The sequence below is a fragment of the Puma concolor genome, chromosome B4 (assembly GCF_028749965.1).
Source record: "Puma concolor isolate L17-30 chromosome B4, mPumCon1.1.hap2, whole genome shotgun sequence".
In the NCBI taxonomy this organism is placed as follows: domain Eukaryota; kingdom Metazoa; phylum Chordata; class Mammalia; order Carnivora; family Felidae; genus Puma; species Puma concolor.
Window position 1 is genome coordinate 38212225 of NC_141673.1, and position 27096 is coordinate 38239320.

Here is a 27096-nt window from a genome sequence, read left to right on the forward strand (position 1 = left end):
TAATGGATAACCTTCAAAACTCATGTACAAATGCGAAAAGAAGATGGTTTAGCAAATGAGAGACCTTAGCTTCCAGGATACACAACTTCCCCCCCTGCAATCAGAATGCATTTGTTAGTAAAGACACAGTGCAAGATACCACAATCACTGTTTCTTCAAAACTCCCTGAAACTGTCTAAGACATAGAGACTATACACAGCCTATGACATTAATACCAAAATCTACTTTTCTATCCTTTTGGCTGCAATGGAGGAAACAAAATTGAAATGTAGTAAATGAAGGAACAAATAGAGGGTGAGTGGAAATATTACAATGGAAGGTTCATTTTATGAACACTTTTATTTTAATGAGTATATTGTTTAGGTTACAGGTGCAATTTTATGTAAATCCAGACCTGAGTTTTCATAAAAAAAAAAAAAAAAAAATAGGACAAGAATGAAAAACAAAGTCACTGACTGCCCACACTGAGAGCTTCTTCCTTACACCTGCAGCGTATGATACCTATTTTAACTCCTTCTTTGGGTTATAACAACATACAATTCATAACATTTGGTGCTTAACTTAAAAATTTCGAAACAATAATTCAAACCCGTTTTTTCTGGCTTGAAGAAATTACAAAATCCTTCTTTTAGTTTATGATAGCAGTGACCAATTTCAAAGAGGTTCAATAAGAATTGATGTTGGTTGGGGCGCCTGGGTGGCGCAGTCGGTTAAGCGTCCGACTTCAGCCAGGTCACGATCTCGCGGTCCGTGATTTCGAGCCCCGCGTCGGGCTCTGGGCTGATGGCTCAGAGCCTGGAGCCTGTTTCCGATTCTGTGTCTCCCTCTCTCTCTGCCCCTCCCCCGCTCGTGCTCTGTCTCTCTCTGTCCCAAAAATAAATAAAAACGTTGAAAAATAAAAAAATTAAAAAAATAAAAAAAAAATAAAAAAAAAAGAATTGATGTTGGAAACTGCCTTGCAGATACAAATTGCTATAATTATCTTCAAATATACATATCATTAAACTAAAATGGATGTCAATAAACCAACAAAAAATATTTAAACTATTCAGAGCATACTATTATAAAACAACAGAAAAATAATTTCCTTCACTCTTTCAACAACAGTAATTTGGACTATAATTTTCGCGTTTTATCTGTACATATGAAATCGAATAATATTTTCCCTCTATTTACACTATTATTCTATTTTCAAAGGATCGTTAGATGCTATTATACATGTACCAATGCATTTTACTTTAAGGGAAATACAAGAAAAACAGTTTAAAAAAAGAGAAATATTTTGGTAAGATCTGAACTGAAATAAACACAATACGGTATTAAAAATATTCCCGGGTATAGTTAAAATTCTAACTAATTCAAAGCTATGTTTAGAACAGTCATTCTTAATAACATGCAGAATCTTTTGGCTCTTTCCATCGCGGTATCGCAGTGCCAAAAAAATGTATAATGTTCAGTTATTCATTCTGATGGCAGTTTTTAATGTAATTTGCCCCGCGCATCCCAAGTTCACCTTGTCAGAGAGTACCGCTTCCCCAAGGCTGCCCCAGGGTCCTGTTGACGGATGGCTCTAATTGCAGTCGGCGCTGTAAACAAGGCAGCTACTCCATGCTCCGCGAGCACACGGAAATAAGCGCCAGCATCTGGTGTTCCCACAGGCTTTCCCTGCGATGAGATTCATTTAAAATGTCACCGGGTAAAATGTCTCCTACTTCACTGACAGTTCAATGCTTATACACTTAACACAGCAATGTTAATAAAATGGGGTTCTCGACAGATCTGAGTTTTAAAATGTCCCCATACTCTACAATAAATACATAAAAAAACAAACGCACGCCCAGGCTTCAGAGGGGCCATTTGCTCCCTTACATCATCCTAAAAGCTTTTCAAATTGCACTGTTTTCCTTTCTCAAGTTTTGAACGATAAAGGATAGGGTGTATATATCACATTCAAATTAATAACATAAAACAGCCTTCTGTTTTCCAAGAAATTCAAGACATTGTTTTGTGTGGTAGGACTAAAGGAGAAATATGATTGCTACGAATTTCTAACTTTGACGCTTTTTTTTTTCATAATCACTTCTAAAAGTGACAATAACAATTCTCTAAATTTTTGAGAACAGAGAAAAATATGGAATCACAGTAATTTCTGCATAATAACCTTTACAATTAAATGCCTCACTCCAAGGAAAGCAACTTCTATGACTTAAAAATTCAGTAAGGTATCTCCAGATGTATGGCTTTCCATAGCTTCAAAATGACATTTCACATGTGCAGTGAAAACTCTGTGAATAAAAATCTAACAATTTTTATACAATACGTAATCAAAGGGACACAAAGCATTTTTATTAGTGATGTTTCCACAAAGTGGAAAATGAGCATAGCGTAAATCAGTGATTCTGCAAAACTTCTGTTACATAAAATCTATGTTGGCCCAGCCATATCCCCTCATTCCTCAATCCATTCTCATCACTGCTACTTTTTCCTTTGATTCTAAGGCAAGGTGCCTGGAATGTTAATATATGTTACATGAAAAAATACGTATGATAGGTATGTAATATATATTTCACAATCAAATCATTTTGGGAGGGGTTGGGTAAGAAAAAGAAAACAGGTTTCTTACTTTGGACCATTACTTGAAGATTTAAAAGTGTTAAAGAAAATCAAGAATTCCCAAAAGAGGAATTACTATATGTAATATTTCACAATCAAATCCTTTTAGAAGGGGTTGGGATAAAAAAAAGGAAAGCAGGTTTCTTATTTTGGACCATTTCTTGGAAAATTCGATGTTAAAGAACATCAGGAATTCCCTAAAGAGAGTTACCATATGTAATATTTCCTAAACTTCTCTGCCCACATCCCCTATATGAACATCTCATAGATCTTATATTCTAGAGAACACACTTGGGAAACACTGATGAGGTAAAAAGAGGAAAGAAGTTGCTAGTAGCACACTTAGTGCTCTCCTCAAACACAGAATAAATGAGTGGAGGATAATAAGAGGCCAATCATAGCTGTCTAGTAACTTAGATTCAGTATCTACTTCTGACTGGATCTTTGATAGGGCGTTACTTAGTTTGTACTTTCCTCTTTTTAATGGTTACCCTTAATATTCTTTAAATGTAATTTTATTTTCTTTTTGAAAAATATAACCCCTTTCTTATATTCTGTTGCTTTTTCTCTTGCTCTTTTAATACCAAAGACAGTATTTATTGTAACTAGAAATTCACTTTTATTATCACAACTATCCCAAACTTTTGATTTCAGTTTATTCCATTACCACCTCATACAGGTCATGAGGTTGATACAGTATGGAAAGCGGCCAGATACAATTTGGCAACTCATGTACATACCTTGACTCACACATTTTGAAGCCTTGAGCACATCAGTCTAAAATGAATCAGCAAAGTTATTCTTTTGAAGCAAGAGAGGTAAACATTTGACTTTTACTTTTTCGATCTGTCTTAAGCACTGATCAGTCCCTGGTGTACTAGATTGTGACTTTGGAAATCTGATCTCATCCACATAAAAAGTATTTATTAACTGATCATGTGCAATTGACTTTCCCTATCAATGTTGCCATTTTCTTGCCCATTAAATAAGAATAAATCACTTTTCCAATATTTCCTCGTTAAAAGCATTGAGATAATATTTTACAGTAGTTTGACCTCTACTGAAGAAAGATATTTTACAGCCAATTGAAGTTGAATTTCATTACAATTCCAGTGTCATGGGACAAAGACAATATACCCACAAAAGGGTGATATTAGTGTCATAACAAAATACTATACCATAATGACTTTCACATATTTTACAATGCCTTCAATTAATTATGTCTAATGATAATGACAGCTTAAACATTAGAAATATTAGTTAAAAACTGTACCATATTTTTATAAATAACATAATTGCTGCTGCAATTCTGACCTGCACCAAATAAATTTCCATCAGTATTCTATTTATTGAGAATAAAAATCATGATAACGTAGCATTACTGTTAAAATACTAAAGGAAGTGATGTATAAAACCTCATCATATTCCTTTGTAAGTTAGCTGAGCTCAGAAAGGTTCAGATTTTTCCATTTTATTTTCTATTCTCACAGGATCATTCAATGCTATGTTTTACTATTTTAGAATTAAGTGACTCAATAGCTTAGTGGTTTTATGGAAAACTATTCTCCCCTGGCCTCCTGCACATACACAAGCTTGTGTAAATACACACACGTGCATGCACACACAGGCAATATAATCCCTTTATAGTACTTTGTAAATTTAATCAATAACATGCTAACCACTCTAAGTTACCTAGAGAAAAGGACCCTGATTCCAGAACTTGTATATTCAGTGAGAAGCAACAGCCCAAACAATTGAAAAGTAGGAAGATCCTAAGAATATGGAGATTTTTAACAAACAACATATACACCAAAAACAGTAATGCAGCTAAAAGGTAACAATAACTTAAAAACTCTTCAAAACTCAAATCCATTGATGTAATTTACCCTTTGCTTTTATTTCCTTCCCCCAAACTAAGGGGTAAAGTGTTTATTGCCACCCAGAACACGAAAGCAGAAAGCGATCCCTACAACGGCGAAGCAGAGATTCTAAGCTTTCAGCTATTATAATCGTGAATTTTTAATATCAGAGATTTATAAAACACTAACTGCTAATATTTATAATGAGGTTAGTGATGGTACGAAGCATAGAATCCAAGCAGATAAATACCTTAAGATTAAGTTGCACGTACAAATTTCTACCACTTATGATTCATTGTGTTAGTTTTAAGGAACCATAAATGATAGACCCTGAGCTAGAAAACCAGGTAATATCTCAACTTTTCCCATAATCCCTACTGAGGTTAAGTTTCAGCACAGGAAAGTGTGAAAGACAGCAACTTAACAAAACGAAGATGAGCTTAAACACTAGACCTAGATCTTTGAGCAAAATAATATTTGTTTTATTAATCCTATGATTTCGGTTTACCCAAGGCTTGGTGTCAGGGCTACGTGCAGTTTCTCAGACTTTGACATACACATTTTTAAGTCAACTGTAGTCTTTGCCTCCTTTTGTGGCTGGATTAGAAACACACCTGGTATCTTTTTGAACGCCGCTTCTGAGAATATCACCAAAGGCATGTTTGCACTGCGGTTCTAAGGCGAAGACAGCGACATCCCTTTTAGAAGAGTCCTGAATTTAATTTCAGCAGACAGGTGCAGCAGTGTTGGCTTGTTTATTTTGGAAGCGTGATGAAACTGGCAATAGCATGTGTTGAATTCCTACTACATGCCTTGTGCCTTTACCAAGAGATGAAAGTTTAGGCATGCAACATCTAAACTTGAGACTTATTAAAACATAAGCAGTTCTCCAGGATATAATATTTAGTGAAAGAAAGGTAAAATGCAGAATAGGGCACATATCATTTCTACAATGCCATCTGTATGAAAATAAAGGAGGGGGCATTGCTTATACAATAACGAACCATTATACACATAAGATTGCTTCCAAGTCAGAGAAATTGAACAGCTGGGAATGGGGGACAGTGAGATTTGCACTCTTTACCCTTTTGTGGGTTTTGAAATATGAACCAAATGAGTGTACAAGCTTTTAAAAAATGGGCTTTTTCTTCCCCAAAGTCCCTCTCTCAATAGCTCACATTATCTTGTTCCAATTTTGAAAACATTACCGCTGTTTTAAAGCCATACGGGATAACTGCACTATGCCTTAAAACCTTCAGATCTATGATTTTGTGTTACTATAGCAGATTCCTTTTTAAGGAGTAAAAACTTACTTATAAATACAATCTGATAACTAAGAATTTATATCAACTGACTTGGCTGATTGTTTGCTAGAGATTTCCCATAATTCCATGGGCCTCACCTAATTTTACTCTAATCCACTGATTGTCAACCCTAAATGTACATGAGAATTGCTTGGGATGCTTTTGAAAGGTACCAGTGTCTGTTCCCCACTCCCAGAGGTTCTGATCTAATAGCCTTAATTTGGGTCTAGCATTGTTGTTTCACGTGTCCCCTAAGTAATTCTAATCTACAGCCAGGGTTGAGAACCAATGCATAGTCCTTATATATGAGGCATTACCTGAGGCTAGGACATTATCCAGTACCCACCTGTCTGGTTACCTTAGGGGATGAGCCTAGAATTTAAGATTAGCCTTTGCTGGGTTTTTTTCCCCCCTGTTATTGGGGAGAATTGCTTCATCCTTTGTCTTGTTCTATAAACTAGATTCCAGATTGTACATACATATTAAGATTTATAGGCTGTCACACCCTGAATACACTTATCCTTTTTCCTAAGATGGAAAGAATAGCCCCAGGCCAGCAGCTCCTGTGTTGCCCAGATACTTCTGAAAGCTAAGTTTTAGTTTGAGGGTTTTGTTTTGTTGTATCACTGCTGGAAATGATTATGTCTTAATCTTTTAGATGAATGGTTTCTGACCAGACTTCAGGGAAGTTTATGACTGTTCTGATTTTTTTTTAATGTATATATGTTTGTTTTCCTGGGGAGATTAGTCAATATGATCAGATCCTGAAAAGGAGTCCATAACCAAAAGGTTTCTAGGCCTATGAGAGCCTCCCCAACACAAGAATCTCTTCAAAGATTTTCTGTCTAGCTCTGAGGAACAGCTTGGCATCCATATTGGTAAGGAGGAGTTATACTGTTACTATTTGCAGATGACATGATACTATCCATACTTATACACACTCCACCAAAAAACTACTAGTAGTAATAAATGAATTCAGTAAAGTTGTAGGATACATAAGTAATAACTAGAAATAGATGGCATTTCTATACACTAATAACAAAGTAGCAGAAAGAGAAACAAAGAAAACAATTCCATTTACAATGGCACCAAAACCATAAAAGCATAAAAGCCTAAAACCATAACACTGGAAACCATAAAACAGATGAGAGAAATTGAAGATGCCATGATATATACTTTAAATATCCTACAATTTTGTTCATTATACCTCAATAAAGCTGAAATTAAAAAAAAAAAAAAAAAAGATCTACGCTCTGGTTCGGTTCTTCTGCCTTCTCCCACATCTCTGAGAGAGTTAACCATCTGGGACCTTGTGATGAGGCTACTACCCTCCAATGAATAAGCCATTGCTTCCACCCCAGTCATAAGAGTCCATCTGTCCCACTAAAAAGATGCTTACTTCTGAAAGTATTAATGCCAAGTAAATGAAGCAGAGCACTGGAATTGGTAATTCTGCAGACCCAGTGCTGAGCTAATTAGGGACTCTGACATATTTACCACTCTCAGCAGTCACTAAGAGCATTTATCACTAGGATAGCTGGTAGCTCATGGCTTCTAACAGGACTGCTTTCGCCTCTGAATTCCTCCATGCTGATGAGCGATCACTACTATCTGTAGAAGAGGGACAAATTAAGGTTTTCTTTACTCATAGTGAGTAGTTAGACTTTGCTATAAGCAGAGAAATTAAATGGCTTCTTGCTTTTATTACGCTAACAGATTTCTGCCCAGGAAGGGAAGTGTGGCTATTCTGTACATACAATGCAGTTCAACCTGAGGTCGTACAAACCCCAGCTACTCCATACCATCCAATAATTTACCTAAGATAACCTTCAAACATTCTCACATTCCCCCCATGTTTAAAAACAAAACAGGGGCGCCTGGGTGGCGCAGTCGGTTAAGCGTCCGACTTCAGCCAGGTCACGATCTCGCGGTCTGTGAGTTCGAGCCCCGCGTCAGGCTCTGGGCTGATGGCTCGGAGCCTGGAGCCTGTTTCCGATTCTGTGTCTCCCTCTCTCTCTGCCCCTCCCCCGTTCATGCTCTGTCTCTCTCTGTCCCCAAAATAAATAAACGTTGAAAAAAAATTTAAAATAAAAACAAAACAAACATGCAAACCTTCCTACGGAAGTGCTGTCATAAGGGTGACTAATAAAACCCTAATTCCAAAAACTCTCTTCATCTATTGTCCTAGCAGACCTTTTTCTGAAGCAGTTGGCACTGATGATCCCCCACCTTCTGGAAAACCTCCCTTCCACCTCAGGATACTGGTTTTCTGGTCCTCCCACTGCCTAATTTTTCATTCTCAGTTTATATAGCTTCCCTTTCTTAATCTTTACCTCTGAGTATTTTAATCACCTTAGGAACTTGAATTATTAACTCTTCTATGTCTCTAATTCTGAACATTTTTCTGAGTTTCCCAATATCATACAAATGTCTGCGTCGTAGGTTTAAAATCAACATTACCAAAACTAAAAATACTCTTTCCTGCTCCACGATAGCTGTAACTCCTACTATGGCAGCTCAGTTGGCAACCACCATCACATTGGCTATCTTAGCTGAAAACATCAGAGTTATTTTCAACTTCTTGAGTCAATCTTACAATATCCACCTGACACCCTAATATCCTGCCTTTGCCTTTAAAGATCACTGATACCCCGGTTCTGGTCACTAGCTGGTATTATTCAGTAATTTCCCAATTGTTCATCTCTAAATTATGGTCAGAGGGCACTGTTTTTGGAGCCAGAGAACCCTGTTTCAAATCCCAATTCTGTCACTCATGTGCCACTGGTAAAATTATTTAATGTCTCTGATCCTTGGTTTCTAGAGCTGTAAATAGGGACTCAAAATATTTATCCTATGGATGTATGGATAGAAATAGTTAAGGCTATGTACACAAAGCGCTTAGTAGAGTTCTTATCAGGCAACACCCAATCAACAGTAGCTATTATTATTACTGGCAGTGTTTCATCCACAAAGCTTTCCCTATCTACTTTAATCCTAAACTTCCCTTAAGAGACCAGTAGACAGATTTTGAGCCTGGTGGGAATGCAATCTGCCATTTTACAAGGTATGTAACCTAAGGCAACTTATTTAATTTCTTTGATCCTTATTTAGTTCTATCATCAGAAAACTGCATCAAAAGAAGTACAAAAATTAAATGTAGACTATTTACCATAGGCAATGGCTCAATGTAATTTCTGGAAAAAAGTTTTATATCTTCTACACTGTGTAAGAAATTTCTTAGGTAGTGTCTTGGTTTGTTTGCTTTCTGTCCTTTACATTAATCTTACTTTTTTCTTTTTTAATATAGTGTCAGTGTGTTCAGAGCAAGGAGTGTGTATGATACTTATTCTGTTTCCTTCTCAACCCCTAGAAGATACTGAGCTCACAACAAGCACCAATAAATATTGTTGATGGAGTCATGACAATAGCTGCACTTCCTTATTCCAACATAAAACACAGGCACACAGAGAGAAAAATAAACTCCGGAATAAGTATCTTTGAACAACTAGCCATGTGAGAAATCTAAAAGATGCTGGCATCAGCTTTGCAATCTTTTCCAATTGAGAAGATCAAATTATACAGCCTGAATTAGAGTAATAACTGTGTCATCATTTTTCTCATTCGATACATACATAAAAATACATTGCTGTTATACTAGATTAAAAAAGTGGAAAGAAGGAAATCATTTTCCATTCGATAAGGGGGTAGGATGACTCTGATGAGTGCCTTTGAGGGTACTAGTGAACAACATCACGGCTACTAGTTATAAATGGAAGCAACGTATCCCTGTGCTTGGAGGAAGCAAATCTCTGTCCTGAAAACAACTGATAATCAAATTAGAGAAAACAGGTTAACACGTAAAATGCAAAATTCTTGCAAAAAGAAGGTAACTCTATACATGCAAGCAATTGCATGTTTAAAATGAAGCCTTGAAGGAGATAAGAATTCAGAAGGTCCACGTGTGGAACATACATCATAGGATGTCTTCACGGAGATTATAGGCCCAGTGCAGTACAGAAGTAGGTGACATGTGCATTGAAGGTGCGCTGTGGATGATCTAACGAATGTTAAATACAAAAATAATTTTAAAATATTTAATGTAGTATCCTCAATACTCTCAAACATGAGGTTTCACATAGGAAAATGGCTACAAGTTTTGATCCATGTATATAAAGTAATAATAATTATGTGTAAGATATGCGTGTGGTCATATTTTACTATACACGCACATATTGTGATATTTCTTTGCAGCTTTCAAACTAATTTCATATACATTATCTTATCTGATTCCCATGCAAATACAGGAAAGTGTAGAGCTCATTTTCACACTAATCATTCTATGAAGAAAGAATAGATAGTATCTAAACTCTTCCTTCTTCCTATGAATTCAGGAAAAGAGCACTCAGTAAGAAATTATCAAGCTGAATATTCTGAATTCTTTAAAGATACATATAGCTTATAAACCAGCAATGATAAAGCCCACCAAAAAGCAGAAGAGAAAGATTATACATGTTTGGATAATGGTGAGCCATTAAATGTACTGGTTTATTCACAGATGAAAGTAATCAAGGCTACTCTTCTTTCACTCCTGGTTCAACTCTGAAAGGACAGATCCTTGAGGGGACAGATCACTGGATTATTTTCCATATATGCTACTCACTCTTCAAAATCGGTACTAGCAGAATCAACACATCCTTGTGTGCTGATTCCTCTGCCTGGCTCTTAGAAGAAAGTTAATGGGCTCCAAAGGGAGCTGCCTTTAGTGCTCTGATGACTGCTGCAGAGTTAGGAGGATAGACTTTGAAGGAAGAAATGTGGAGCACCTGAATATTCAAGCATTACAATGACTGGATTACATGGGAATGAACGGTTGGTGTTTATACTGTAGAATTGTATTCTGGCAAAGAACAGATTCATATGTTTGGATAATGACAGTAGCTTATAATATCCAGCATTTATTCTACTATTAATGCCCGGCAACCTTTCTAAGGGCTTTTCATGGATTAACCAATTTAATGATATATGAGAAAAGTACTGTTATGTTTTTGAAAAGTAATATTAATATTGACATTTATAGATGAGAAAACTGAGTCTGAGAGCAGTTAAGCAACTTATCTGAGGCCAAACAAATAATACGTGGAAGTTTCAGGAATCTTACAATGGAAGTCTTAACTGCTATGCTGCCTCTCAAACATTAAAATTTTGGGGGGCACCTGGGTGGCTCAGTCGGTTAAGCATCCGACTTCGGCCCAGGTCATGATCTCATGGTTCATGAGTTCGAGCCCCGCATCAGGCTCTGTGCTGAGAGCTTGGAGCCTGGAGCCTGCTTCAGATTCTGTGTCTCCCTCTCTTTCTGCCCCAACCCCACTCACACTCTGTCTCTCTCTCAAAAATATATAAACATTTAAAAAATGTTTTTTAATTTCACTAATTTAGAATGAAATCTTCAGTAATACATTTGAAGAGTCAGTATCATTCTCTAGGGAAAAAATTGAAATGAATTCCAGAATTAAAATTTAAAACATGTTACCAAATAATGTACTTATTCTAGAAAAAAAAATTGATTTGGAGAAGATTCACGGAAGTGCAGAATGGGGAGACCATGTGTCAATCCTCTAGTTTCAATGATGAAGAAACGGATTCCCCAAGAGGTTGAATTAACTTGCCTAACGTCATATAGGTAGATAAAAGCAGAGCAAGATAAATAACACAGATGTTCGTATTTCCAGTCCAGTAACCATGCTCCTATACCACAATTCAGAATCTTAAATAAATCCTCTACCTCCTCTAACTAATTTATCGTCTGAGAAGGAGGAATATAGGCTATATCTTCAAAGCTAATTGTTGAATTAACAGACAGCCATTGGTCCTGGTTAATTTAGTGAGCATGCATAAGAGTTTATTGAAATGGCTTGCTGTTATGAAGTGTAGAGTTTGTGAAATGCAAACAGACGTAAAATGAGAGCAGGCTTTCCTTCCTTGAGGACTTCCAAGGATACAGTTATTACATAAAAATGAGAACTGCCATATCAAGATCAAGCATACTAACTAGTTTATGACTTAATGCCAAGCTAAAGTTAAGGAGACCATTATCTAGCATTCCATTCTAGGTAATTTAGCCAACAATAGTATGCTGCTTTCTTTTTTTTTTTTTTTAAGGCAAAACCTATTTTAGTATATTTTGGTATATTTTTATGTACACATAGTTTTATATAATCTTCCTCAGATTTACTGAGGTATAATGACACATAAAAAGTGTATGTATTTAAAATGTGTAACTTGGTGTTTTGATACATGTATACACTTTCTTGTGTGTGGGGGGGGCGGCGGTGAGAACACTTGCAATCCACCCTCTTAGCAAAATACAATATTGTATTTTAAACTATAGTCGTGTCGCTATACATTAGATCTCCAGAACTTATTCCTCTTAAATAACTGAAACTTTGTACTCTAGAAATCAATAGTAAGAAAACAGTGACATTCACAAATATGTGGAAACAACACACTCTTGAACAGCAATTGGGTCAATAGAGAAATCAAAAGAGAATTTTAAAAGTATCTTGAGACAAATGAAAATGAAAACACAACATAGCAAAACTTATGGGATGCAACAAAAGAAGTGACACTAAGAGGCAAGTTTATAGCAACAAACCCTGACATTAAAAAAGAGAGAGAAAGATCTCAAACTAACTTTACATCTCAAGGATCTAAAGAACAGCTAAGATGGAAGTTAGCAGAAACAAGGAAATAATAAAGACTAGAGTAGAAATACTTCAAATAGAGAATAAAAAAACAATAGAAAAAATAAAAACTAAGAGTTGTTGGAAAAGATAAAATCGATAAACCTTTAGCTGGACTACTAGGGAGAGAGAAGACTCAAAATAAATAAAATCAGAAACAGCAGACAATGTAACAGATGCTTCAGAAATAAAAAGTATCATAAAGGACTATAATGGGGAGATAGATGTCTGTTGAGTAAAGTTTTCTTGCTTAGCCACACTGCCGCCATTACAGAAGGCTGGGTTTCACAGCATTATTGTAATTGAAATGTATGTACAAGGTATACATTTGTACATTAGTACCCAAGGAGAGATGAGGAGAAAAGGGGCCCGGGCAGATTTCTTAGACCTTGAGAAGGAATGTTGGGTTTTGATTCTGCAGGTGATAGGCTTTTTGAAAAAGGGGACAGATACAAAATAGAAGACAGAAACCAGAAAGCATATCTGAGTATAACCATCACTTACATGTGCCTACACACACATACCAGGTTGCTAAAGTTGTTTGTACATTAAAGTTCCTATATTAAAGCCATGTTTGTTTAATTTCTCCTCTTTGACAAAACTGCTGTACCAAATATGTCTTTGTCTATCTGTTGTTGGAGTTAAGTCTGTGGGAATCAGTGTTCCATTAATAAAGTAAGTTTCTGAAAAGCACTGTTTATTTTCATCTCAAAAATAAGATCTGAGTTACTCAGAATTGGTTTGCAGTCCAATTGGCCAGTCCAATCTGGCTTCCCAAATTGTACACTTTAAATATGCCTAGTTCAGGGGTGCCTGGGTGGCTCAGTCAGTTAAGTGTCTGATTTCGGCTCAGGTCATGATCTCACAGTCTGTGAGTTCGAACCCTGCATCAGGCTCTGTGCTGACAGCTCAGAGCCTGGAGCCTGCTTCAGATTCTGTGTCTCACTCTCTCTCTTCCCGTCCCCCACTCACACTCTCTCTCCCTCTCTCAAAAATAAATAAACATTAAATATGTCCAGTTCAATGAATAATAATAAATCTTTGCTTATTAAAAATGTAACCTATTACCTTATTTATTTAATTTGTTCATGAAATTCTCTGGTAAAGATAATTAGAATTACTTTTTCCTCCCCCAGAGGGACAGGTCTTTACTTACAACTCAAGTTATTTTTTTACTGATATCTTCACCCAGACATTTATTTAACAAATATTTAGTAGGAACCAAATACATGCGGAGAGCAAGGCTAAGGACACCTATTGCACACACATTCCAGGTTTTGTGTATTACTCAACTGTCACTGCAAAAAAATTCAATAGAAATAATACTTATGCTATAAGTGACTGAATATATATGAAACATATCTATTAAAGTACGATTATTATTTTTTTTTTAAAGGCTAGTAGCTGAGAATTGATGGTATGTAAATGTTAAGATGATCTCTTCCCTCTCAAAGAGCAGACAGGGGCAAATAAGCGAATTAAAGGGGCCTATAATCTAATAGGAAACTGTATCTGGGACACAAACCAGGAGGGAAAACATAAGGAACTTAGGAGAGATGACAAGATTTCAGCTAATCAGAGAGGTCAGAGAGGACTTCCAGGAGGAAAAGACACTTGAGCTGAGATCTAAAGGTTAAGAGAAATATATTTCAGGCAACAAATGGGCAAATTCCTGTAGCGAGAATGAGCACTAGAACAGCTTCCAGAAGGGTGTGCCTTATAAGGGAAGAGATTCAACAACCTTCAAGGGTTGAGAATCCAAGTATTAGTAGGACTGAAAATGGCCATCAGCATTTGGAAAAACAGAGAGGGCTTCTGGGAAGATGGTGGCTTAGGAGGACGCTGAGCTCACTGCGTCCTGCGATCACTTATATCCCACCCACACCTGCCTAAATAACCCAGAAAACTACCAGAAGACTAGCAGAACAGATTCTCTGGAGCCAAGCGCAGACGAGAGGCCCATGGAAGAGGGTAGGAAGGGCGGCGAGGCGTGCGCGCTCCATGGACTGGCAGGAGGGAGCTGGGGCGGAGGGGCAGCCCACTGGCAAAGCAGAGCCCCCGAGTCTGGCCGGCAAAAGTGGAGGGGCCGGACGGAGTGTGTTCTGACAGCAAGTGGACTTAACATCCCGAAGGTTATAAGCTAACAGCTCTGCTCAGGGAGTGGGAGGCTGGAGGACAACGGGAGGGAGAGTTGTTGAGCCCCGGACGACAGAGAGCAGCTTGGCGGGGAACAGAGGCGCTTGCCAGCACCATCTCCCTCGCCCATCCCCCAGCCAAAATCCCAAAGGGAACCAGTTCCTGACAGGGAACTTGCTTGCACCATGCAAACACCCAACACTGTACTTCTGCAGATCCTTCCCTCCGGCGCGGGGCGGGTCTGACTCCCTCCCAGTGAAGCGGATCTCCAAAGGAAAAGTGAGCTGAGCCTGCCCCTCCTGCCCCTGTGCACCTTGCCAATCCACCCCAGCTAATACACCAGATCCCCAGCACCACAAGTCTGGCAGTGTGCAAGTAGCCCAGACGGGCCACAGCACCCCACAGTGAATCCCGCCCCTAGGAGCGGGTAAGAGAAGGCACACACCAGTCTGATTGTGGCCCCAGAGGTGGGCTGGGGGCAGACATCAGGTCTGACTGCGCCCCACCCACCAGTGTGAGTTATTCAAGACAGCACACAGGAAGTGCCCCACAGTTCCGCACCACTCCAGGGACTATCCAAAATGACGAATGGAAGAAGTCCCCTCAAATGAATCTCCAGGAAATAACAACAGCTAACGAACTGATCAAAAACGATTTAAACAATATAACAGAAAGTGAATTTAGAATAATAGTCATAAAATTAATCACTGGGCTTCAAAACAGTATACAGGACAGCAGAGAATATTGCTACAGAGATCAAGGGACTAAGGAACAGACAGGAGGAGCTAAAAAATGCTATTAATGAGCTGCAAAATAAAATGGAGACAACCACGGCTCGGATTGAAGAGGCAGAGGAGATGAACAGAAAAAATAATGCAGCCGAGAATCCTTTATCCAGCAAGTCTGTCATTTAGAATAGAAGGAGAGATAAAGGTCTTCCCAAACAAACAAAAACTGAGGGAATGCGTCACCACTAAACCAGCCCTACAAGAGATCCTAAGGGGGATCCTGTGAGACAAAGTACCAGAGACATCGCTACAAGCATGAAACCTACGGACATCACAATGACTCTAAACCTATATCTTTCTATAATAACACTGAATGTAAATGGACTAAATGCGCCAACCAAGACATAGGGTATCAGAATGGATAAAAAAACAAGACCCATCTATTTGCTGTCTACAAGCGACTCATTTTAGACCTGAGGACACCTTCAGATTGAGAGTGAGGGGATGAGAACTATTTATCATGCCACTGGAAGTCAAAAGAAAGCTGGAGTAGCCATACTTATATCAGACAAACTAGACTTTAAATTAAAGGCTGTAACAAGAGATGAAGAAGGGCATTATATAATAATCACAGGGTCTATCCATCGGGAAGAGCTAACAATTATAAATGTCTATACGCCGAATACGGGAGCCCCCAAATATATAAAACAACTACTCACAAACATAAGCAACCTTATTGATAAGAATGTGGTAATCACAGGGGACTTTAACACTCCACTTACAGAAATGGATAGATCATCTAGACACACGGTCAATAAAGAAACAAGGGCCCTGAATGATACATTGGATCAGATGGACCTGACAGATATATTTAGAACTCTGCATCCCAAAGCAACAGAATATACTTTCTTCTCGACTGCACATGGAACATTCTCCAAGACAGATCACATACTGGGTCACAAAAACAGCCCTTCACAAGTATACAAGACTAGAAATCATACCATGCATACTTTCAGACCACAATGCTATGAAGCTTGAAATCAACCACAGGAAAAAGTCTGGAAAACCTCCAAAAGCATGGAGGTTAAAGAACACCCTACAAAAGAATGAGTGGGTCAACCAGGCAATTAGAGAAGAAATTAAAAAATATATGGAAACGGTCAAAAATGAAAATACAACAAACTAAATGCTTTGGGATGCAGTGAAGGCAGTCCTGAGAGGAAAATACATTGCAATCCAGGCCTATCTCAAGAAGCAAGAAAAATCCCAAATACAAAATCTAACAGCACACCTAAAGGAAATAGAAGCAGAACAGCAAAGACACCCTAAACCTAGCAGAAGAAGAGAAATAATAAAGATCAGAGCAGAAATAAATAATATAGAATCTAAAAAAACTGTAGAGAAGATCAATGAAACCAAGAGTTGGTTTTTTGAAAAAATAAACAAAATTGATAAACCTCTAGCCAGGCTTCTCAAAAAGAAAAGGGAGATGATCCAAATAGATAAAATCATGAATGAAAATGGAATTATTACAACCAATCCCTCAGAGATACAAGCAATTATCAGGGAATACTATGAAAAATTATATGCCCATAAACTGGACAACCTGGAAGAAATGGACCAATTCCTAAACACCCACACACTTCCAAAACTCAATCAGGAGGAAATAGAAAGCTTGAACAGACCCATAACCAGCAAAGAAATTGAATCAGTCATCAAAAATCTCCCAACAAATAGGGGCGCCTGGGTGGCGCAGTCGGTTAAGCGTCCGACTTCAGCCAGGTCACGATCTCGCGGTCCGTGAGTTCGAGCCCCGCGTCGGGCTCTGGGCTGATGGCTCAGAGCCTGGAGCCTGTTTCCGATTCTGTGTCTCCCTCTCTCTCTGCCCCTCCCCCGTTCATGCTCTGTCTCTCTCTGTCCCAAAAATAAATAAACGTTTGAAAAAAAAAAAAAAATTAAAAAAAAAAAATCTCCCAACAAATAAGAGTCCAGGACCAGATGGCTTCCCAGGGAACTTCTACCAGACGTTTAAAGCACAGATAATACCTATCCTTCTCAAGCTATTCCAAAAAATAGAAAGAGAAGGAAAACTTCCAGACTCATTCTATGAAGCCAGTATTACTTTGATTCCTAAACCAGAGAGAGACCCAGTAATAAAAGAGAACTACAGGCCAATATCCCTGATGAATATGGATGCAAAAATTCTCAATAAGATACTAGCAAATCGAATTCAACAGCATATAAAAAGAATTATTCACCATGATCAAGTGGGAATCATTTCTGGGATGCAGGGCTGGTTCAACATTCGCAAATCAATCAACGTGATACATCACATTAATAAAAGAAAAGAGAAGAACCATATGATCCTGCCAATAGATGCAGAAAAGGCTTTTGACAAAATTCAGCAACGTTTCTTAATAAAAACCCTCAAGAAAGTCGGGATAGAAGGAACATACTTAAAGATCATAAAAGCCACTAATGAAAAGCCCACAGCTAACATCATCCTCAATGGGGAAAAACTGAGAGCTTTTTCCCTGAGATCAGGAACACGACAGGGATGTCCACTCTCACCGCTGTTGTTTAACATAGTGTTGGAAGTTCTAGCATCAGCAATCAGACAACAAAAGGAAATCAAGGCATCAAAATTGGCAAAGATGAAGTTAAGCTTTCGCTTTTTGCAGATGACATGATATTATACATGGAAAATCCGATAGACTCCAACAAAAGTCTGCTAGAACTGATACATGAATTTAGCAAAGCTGCAGGATACAAAATCAATGTACAGAAATCAGTTGCATTCTTATACGCTAATAATGAAGCAACAGAAAGACAAATAAAGAAACTGATCCCATTCACAATTGCACCAAGAAACATAAAATACCTAGGGATAAATCTAACCAAAGATGTAAAAGATCTGTATGCTGAAAACTATAGAAAGCTTATGAAGGAAATTGAAGAAGATATAAAGAAATGGAAAAACATTCCGTGCTCATGGATTGGAAGAATAAATATTGTCAAAATGTCAATACTACCAAAAGCTATCTACACATTCAATGCAATCCCAATCAAAATTGCACCAGCATTCTTCTCAAAACTAGAACAAGCAATCCTAAAATTCATATGGAACCACAAAAGGCCCTGAATAGCCAAAGTAATTTTAAGAAGACAAAAGCAGGAGGTTCACAGTCCCAGACTTTAGCCTCTGCTACAAAGCTGTAATCATCAAGACAGCATGGTACTGGCACAAAAACAGACACATAGACCAATGGAATAGAATAGAAACCCCAGACCTAGACCCACAAACGTATGGCCAACTCATCTTTGACAAAGCCGGAAAGAACATCCAATGGAAAAAAGACAGTCTCTTTAACAAATGGTGCTGGGAGAACTGGACAGCAACATGCAGAAGGTTGAAACTAGACCACTTTCTCACACCATTCACAAAAATAAACTCCAAATGGATAAAGGACCTGAATGTGAGACAGGAAACCATCAAAACCCTAGAGGAAAAAGCAGGAAAAGACCTCTCTGACCTCAGCCGCAGCAATTTCTTACTTGACACATCCCCAAAGGCAAGGGGATTAAAAGCAAAAATGAACTATTGGGACCTCATCAAGATAAAAAGCTTCTGCACAGCAAAGGAAACAATTAACAAAACTAAAAGGCAACCAACTGAATGGGAAAAGATATTTGCAAATGACACATCGGGCAAAGGGCTAGTATCCAAAATCTATAAAGAGCTCACCAAACTCCACACCTGAAAAACAAATAACCCAGTGAAGAAATGGGCAGAAAACATGAATAGACACTTCTCTAAAGAAGACATCCAGATGGCCAACAGGCACAAGAAAAGATGCTCAACGTCACTCCTCATCAGAGAAATACAAATCAAAACCACACTCAGATATCACCTCACGCCAGTCAGAGTGGCCAAAATGAACAAATCTATAGTCTCTATAGATGCTGGAGAGGATGTAGAGAAACAGGAACCTTCTTGCAGTGTTGGTGGGAATGCAAAATGGTGCAGCCGCTCTGGAAAACAGTGTGGAGGTTCCTCAAAAAATTAAAAATAGACCGACCCTATGACCCAGCAATAGCACTGCTAGGAATTTAACCAAGGGATACAGGAGTACTGATGCATAGGGGTACTTGTACCCCAATGTTTATAGCAGCACTCTCAACAATAGCCAAATTATGGAAAGAGCCTAAATGTCCATCAACTGATGAATGGATAAAGAAATTGTGGTTTATATACACAATGGAGTGCTACGTGGCAATGAGAAAGAATGAAATATGGCCCTTTGTAGCAACGTGGATGGAACTGGAGAGTGTGATGCTAAGCAAAATAAGCCATACAGAGAAAGACAGACCATATGTTTTTACTCTTATATGGATCCTGAGAAACTTAACAGAAACCCATGGGGGAGGGGAAGGAAAAAAACAAGAGGTTAGAGTGGGAGAGAGCCAAAGCATAAGAGACTCTTAAAACCTGAGAACAAACTGAGGGCTGATGGGGGGTGGGAGGGAGGGGAAGGGTGGGTGATGGGTATTGAGGAGGGCACCTTTTGGGATGAGCACTGGGTGTTGTATGGAAACCAATTTGACAATAAATTTCACACATTGGAAAAAAAAGGAAAAACAGAGAACTTGGGAAATTAATCAAAAACTGTTATTATGGAATGATGGTGACAGATGCCAACATGAGAACTGCAGAGTAACTTCCAACTACTGGGTGCAGGCAAGTCTTCAAAGATGAAGACAGTGTTCTAAATGCAAGGGGATAAGGGAATCAAGGATTTCTGTGGGACTGTTTGTTTTAAGGAAAGAAATAGTAACGTGTTAAAAATTTGGTAATTATCGAGGCGATTGGGTGGCTCAGTCAGTTAAGCGACTGACTTTGGCTCAGGTCATGATCTCATGGTTTATGAGTTCAAGTCCCACGTCAGGCTCTGTGCTGACAGCTCAGAGCCTGGAGCCTGTTTCGGATTCTGTGTCTCCCTCTCTCTTTCTCTCTGCCCCTTCCCGGTTCGCACTGTCTCTCTCTCAAAAATAAACAAACATATTTTTTTCATTTGGTTTAATTATCAGGAAGTAAAGGTAAACCCACAGTTAGAATTTCCAATATGTTTTCACTCTACAGATGCACAGCTATATGTACACTATGGCAGAAAAGAAAATTGTATTTAAATATCCGCTGTGTGTGTTCATGTTGAAACACAGATCATTTCAGGTGGGTGACTCTTAACATATCTAGAAATTAAACTGATGATCCAACTTAGTTATATCCATTTTTAAGTTTTTTTGGCCAATGTAATTATAGATGTGTATTAAGTTCCAGAATATAAAAAAGTGATCTTTGCTGAGAAAAAAATTCATTCATTATTCATTCATTAAATATCACGAACCATTTGCATTCAATAAGAGGTATGTTTTATGAACCATAGATGACTTGGGCACATAATGAACCAGTACTGCAGAACATCAATTTTTATTAACTCAAAATTCATCAATATGGAAACATATTGTCACACTCACCAATTCAATAACTATGTTATAGCTTTGAAATTCTATAACTCATTTAAAATGAAAATAAAACTTTGAACATACTGAGATGTATATGATTTTATTTCTCTTTAGAAGAGATAATCCTATGAGAAGTACAAGAAGTATTCTATTCACCATAAAAAGAATGTATTTTTAACTTTTTAATGGGATATTTTGGCTTCTTAAATAAAAAATACTAACCAGACAAAAATAAAATAATATTAATTTGGTAATCCACTTAAAATTGGGGCACAAATAGGATGATAACTTGGGGGAGGTTAATCAATATTTTTTCACTTGCTGGACTGGTGACAAATCAGAACTCATTTCCAGTTTATTTTAGCTTTGTTTAATTGAGTGAGTATTTTCCCTGCATTTTGCACACTTGCATTGTCAGTTAATCCCCTTAGAAATGGTTCATTTACACAACAAATTTTACCTACCACCTGGAAGGCACTGTGTCAGGCATGGGGAGGGTACAGAAATGACAAACATCCCCTGCCCTTAAAGTTTACAGTATCACAGCACTGAATCTACAAGGTCAGAGGTATCTAGATATCATAGAAGCACAAAGAACACCTCAATCAGCCTGAGAAAAGCAAAGGAAATATCAGATAGGAGATGATATTTAACTTGATCTCTGAAGAAAATGGACCACTCTATTACATGATCAGAACAAGTGGAATTTTACTGTCAGGAACAAGCTAATACTGGCAGTTCTGTTCACGTAAGTGCCTGTAAAACAGGATTATTAAGTGGGAAGCTGAGTCAGAAATAAGATTTAAACATAGCAAAGGGCAGATGACTATCAATCATTTGTATCTGGCAAATAAGCTTGAGTTATGTTTTTTTTTTTTATTTTTTTTTCAACGTTTATTTATTTTTGGGACAGAGAGAGACAGAGCATGAACGGGGGAGGGGCAGAGAGAGAGGGAGACACAGAATCGGAAACAGGCTCCAGGCTCTGAGCCATCAGCCCAGAGCCTGACGCGGGGCTCGAACTCACGGACCGCGAGATCGTGACCTGGCTGAAGTCGGACGCTTAACCGACTGCGCCACCCAGGCGCCCCGAGTTATGTTTTTTAAGAGACAGGAGTTCTTTGAAGATTTTTAATTTTTTTTTTAATTTTTGAATTAAACTTTTTATATGAGCTAACTGTAGATTCACCTGCAAATATGCCATGTACCTTTTACTCAGATTTACCCAGTGCTAACAGTTTGCAAAACTGTAGTTTAATATCACAATCAGGATATTGATATAGTTGAGATGCAGAACAGTTCCATCTCCATATGGATTCCTCCTGTTGCCTTTTCATAACCACAAACGTTCATTGCTAGTATACAGAAATACAGTTGATATTTGTGTTTACCTTGTACACTGAGACCTGACTGAATTCACTTATTATGTGTTTTTATATGTTCTATAATTTTCTACATAGATAATCGTGCAGACTCAAATAGAGACAATTTTATTTCTTCCTTTCTGAAATGTTTTTGTTTTTGTTTCCAGAACTATGTTGAAATAGAGGGTGAGAGTGAGCATCCTAGCCTTGGTCTAGACATAAGAGGAGTATTAAATCTTTTACCATTAAGTACTGGCCATTGGCCATTCCTTTGAGGGAGGCCTGTGGTGACACATTCTTATAAGTTTTTCTTCATCCTGAGAATGTCTTTCTTTCTTCTTTATTTCCAAAGTATCTTTTGATGGATATAGGATTCTGGATTGACAATTCCTTACTTTCCAAACTTGAAAAATGTGTCACTTTCCTCTGGCCTCCAAAGAAAAATCCTGTCATTCAAATGGCTTTTCCTCATAGATAAGGTATTCTTTCTTTCCCATTGGTCTCAAGATTACTTTTTGTCTTTAGTGTTCAGAAATTTATGATTTGTGTGTGTGTCTGTGTGTGTGTGTGTGTGTGTGTGTATGTGTGTGTGTGTGTCTTTCTGTAGACTAATCCGGTCTGGAGGTTTACTCTGTTTCTTGAATCTATAGATGTATAGTTTTGGCTAAATTTAAGAAGGTGTGAATTTTCATTATTTTTTCAGCCTGACCCCTTTCTCCTCTCCTTTCGTGACGCGAATATCAAAAAAGCTAGATCTTGTGTCATCATTCCACATGTCCCTGGAGCTCTGCTAATTTTTCTTTCCAGTCTATTTTCCTTCTCTTGTTTTCATTGGGTAACTTCTATTGTTCCTTCTTCCAGTTTACTGATTCTTCTTCCCCCTCCCTCCATTCTGGCATTGAGCCCATCCACTGAGGTGTTTTGCTTTGTGTTTTTAAATTTATTATTGAGTTATAGTTGACATACAATGTTATATTAGTTTCAGGCATACAAAAAAGTGATTTGACAAGTTTATATACATTACATGATCCTCACCATGAGAAGTGTAGTCACCATCTGTCACTGTCACCATACAGCATTATTATAATATTATTGACTGTATTCCTTATGCTGTATTTTTCATCTCTGTGACTTATTTGATAGCTGCAAGATTGTACTTCTTAATCCCTTTCACTTATTTCACCACCACACCCTCCCCAACACACACACACAATGAGTTTTTATTTAGGTTATTGTCATTTTCAGTTCTAATATTTCCATACAGTTGTCCTTTATAACTTCTACACATTTAGTGTGACTTTCTATTTTGCCATTTGTTTCAAGAATGCTCATAAGTACTTTCATCATGGCTCCTTTAAAACCTTTGTCACATAATTCTAACATCTCAATTGGTCTCTATAAATTGTTTTTTCTCAAGTAGCTTGAGATCATTCTAGTTTCTGATGTGAGGAGTGACTTTTTTTTTCATCAAATCTTAGATATTTTGTGTATTATATTATAAGACTGGCTCATATTTACATCTTCTGTTATAGATGGCTTTACTTTGGTTCCACTCCATTAAGGAATGGAGAGGTAGAGATAAAAATCCAGATTCCTCATTTGGCCTTCACTGATACCCAAGTGGGAGGATGCTTCTCATTGTTCTGGGTGGGTTCTACTTCCAACAGTAGGCTTCCACTGATAACCCCCTGGCTGGGTGAGGTAAGAGTAACTGCTCCCTGATACCACCTTAATGGGAAGAGGGGTACCTCATTACTGACAGGAAGGGGTATAAGTCCAGACTCCTATGGTCTCCACTGTCACTACAAGTTTGAGGGGTCCTCATTACCACCTGGCAGGGATAAAAGTCTTGGCTCCCTAGTTCAAACTTCTCTGATACCCCTGTGGGAAGATGGAGGGTTACACTTCCTCCTTACACCTTGACAAATATGGAAGACTAAGCTCAGCTTTTGCTGTTGGGGGTGGGGAGAGAGAGCATGAATCTTTCTATGGTGTTTGCCTAGAGGAGAACCATCTAAAAGTTTTACGTTTTACTTAGGCTTTCTTTTTCCTATTCCTTTGGCTTAAGAGATCATGTTTCTTTACATTTTTTTAGGGGTGTGTGTGTGTGTGTTTTGTTGTTGTTGTTGTTGTTGTTGTTATTAGTGTTTCTGGGTTACCAGCTTTTTCAGCAGTGAATATAGGATATATGAGGGAAAAATAAAACCCAGAGTCTTATCACCATGTTGTTCCTTGGGTCCCAAGGTCCCTACAAGCAAGTTTCCCTTCTTCTCTCCAACTTTTAGTCTTGTAATGTTTTCACTAGACATAATTCTTATGATTTTTAGTCTTATTTAGAGACAGGAATAGAGAAAAGTATGTCATCTTCGTCTTTGCAGAAGTAGAACTTAACCCTTTGAAGGATTTTAAGCAACAAAGTTCTATGTTGGCTTTTGCATTTTAGACAGATAATTACATAAGTAGGGAGAGCTCAGAAACTGGAGTTAGGGGAGAGGTAGACTGAAAGGAACTTTAAAGGCAAGAGCACCCGTTAGAATGCGCTCTAGACTGATTATCTGAGGATAATCTGAAATCTACAACTGCAAAGCATAGGCACGAGTCAAATCAGAAGTCAAACACAGAACACACACCAGTCAACAACATACATATGCATAGCAGCTGAATATCAGCTTTGAATATACGGCAGGAGTCATGGAAAAGAGGATACTCTTGATAGGTACTAAAATATAAACTCAACAAAATGTAATGACCAATAGGGTGTCATATGTAAGGATAATGAAATTAGAATCACTCCCTGATTCTTAGTTTGGATAACTGAGTAAGTGCAGGTCAAATTAACATTGTAGAGTACCTGGAAAGAAATGTGTTTTGCAGGGAAGAATGGAGACGGCAAGTTCAGGTTGTCATCTTGAGCATAAGATGTGTATGGACCATCCAAAGATGGTCTAACAATAAGTTGGTGCTCAGCAGGAAGATCTGATATAGACAGGAGTAGACAGAAGCCTTGGTTTAATTTGTACTACTCAAATCCAACTGCATGGAGATTACAGAACATATATATCTGATGAGAAAAGAAGGTTAGGAATAAGACCCTTCTAACCTCCAGTGTTTAGGACCAAAGTAAGGGAAACCAAGAGAGGAAAAGGAGGACAAGCTGTCTTGAGAGGTAGGAGGAGAACAAAGGAGTGGAGCTCAATTTAGTTCCATGAGCATTTACTGAGTGTTCAGTGTTTGCTACACACTGTGCTGGGAGACTGGTTTTTGAAGATCTCACACGCTACTGGATATAAACAAAGCAAACCAGTGTGCTCAGCTCAGTGCTCAGTGATAGACATGTGCTCAGGGGGCAATGGAACCATGGAAAGGGCCCTAAACAAAACCAAAGAATATAAGAGGAAACTTTGGAGAGATGATAACGTCTAAGCAGAGTCTTCAAGATTGGAAGGGAAGGAAAGACACAGGAAAAGTCATGCCAGGCAAAAGAAACAGCCTGAACAAATAGCAAAAGGGCAGGGAGCTCAAGAGGAGAAATAATTACTTGCAGCAAATAGCACGGTTGATGCACTAAAAGAGTGAAAATTAAATCAGATTGAAGACTTTTTGACTTGGTCACTTAAGAAGTCACTGTTGACCTCTGCTGCAGCAGCTTCTATGAAGTCATGTGGATAAAAATTGGACCACAGTGGGATAAAGACGAACTAGAAGAATATGAAATTCGCACAGTGTGAACTGGGTATTTTTTTTTTCAAGGAGTTTAGTGGAGAAGAAAATAAAGATGGGATAGCTAGAAGTGGGCAAAGGTCTAAAAAGCTTTGTTTTGTTATCAGAAAGAATTGAAGATATTTACACTTGGTATGAAGGAAACCAGAATTCAGATCAAAGGTTTAAGAATGTAGCTATTACATTCACTCCTTTACACAAAAATATTTATAAAGCATCTACATTCCTCTTGAGTACATCATTCCAAAAAAAAAAAAAAACCCACCAAGCCCCTTTCATAGTATTAAAATCATGTTTCAAATAAACTCAAGAAGTAATAAAAGGCCAATGGTAAATGCACAAGAATTGTATGTTCTTCAGTTCTAAAGGCAGCTTATATTTCTAAATATAAATACTTACAATGGCACCTTCAACTCTGTTACGTGTATGTTACTAACACCATAATTCATAATAGGGATTCAGTGTTGAGGCTTAATTTGTTTACTTCAAAGAGAATACTTATTTTAAAAAAAAACATTTATTTTATTGCAATGCCTTTGTATAATACTTTCTAGAAATCCATTAGGGATAGACATCAAGCTGATGAGTATATGTTTTTCATAATATAATTTTTGCTGGTTTTGTTCAGCACAATTTTAATAGCTGGCTATTATTTTCTGTATTCCATTCTCTTTTGATATCCTATTTTTAACTGGAAGAAGATATAAAAAAGTGTCATGCCCCAAATCCAAATTTTTCGGTTCCCACTTAGAAACCACTTCTTTAAAACCTTCAGTTAAAAAAATTGTTTAGATGGTATTAATTTCATCTTATTACCTCATATAAAACTGTTGTGTTCCCATGTAGAAGAGGTCCATAACAGATATAGGAATGTCCAACAACCCAGCCTAAGTCAGAGGCTGCCCACCACACCTAAAAAATAAGAAGGTAATAAAATACATATACGTTCATCAGAGAAATGTTCCTGTAACATGAATTTAAAACCATGATTACCTCTCCAGGTTTAAGTCCATATATAGAAGACATTGTCCAGTTTAGCATCACAGCATATCCCCCAGTGGGTCTAACCACACCCTAAAAGAGAGAAAACATGAGGTTAACATCAATAA

The 27096-nt window shown here is 37.8% G+C and overlaps 1 protein-coding gene and 1 long non-coding RNA gene across 5 annotated transcripts in view; one reads left to right on the top strand and one right to left on the bottom strand.

Annotated features, from left to right (window-relative positions):
* The window catches only part of ACSS3 (acyl-CoA synthetase short chain family member 3), a 156318-nt gene that overhangs the window by 60415 nt on the left and 68807 nt on the right, over positions 1-27096 (bottom strand). The window contains exons 6-8 of the mRNA XM_025926555.2: positions 26981-27061; positions 26804-26899; positions 1514-1665 (exon numbers count right to left, since the gene is read on the bottom strand). Of these exons, the coding sequence (XP_025782340.2) occupies positions 1514-1665; positions 26804-26899; positions 26981-27061 (329 nt within the window). The remainder of the gene's footprint in view (positions 1-1513; positions 1666-26803; positions 26900-26980; positions 27062-27096) is intronic.
* Positions 1-27096, top strand: part of LOC112863452 (uncharacterized) — a 90007-nt gene that overhangs the window by 56996 nt on the left and 5915 nt on the right. The window lies entirely within an intron of this gene.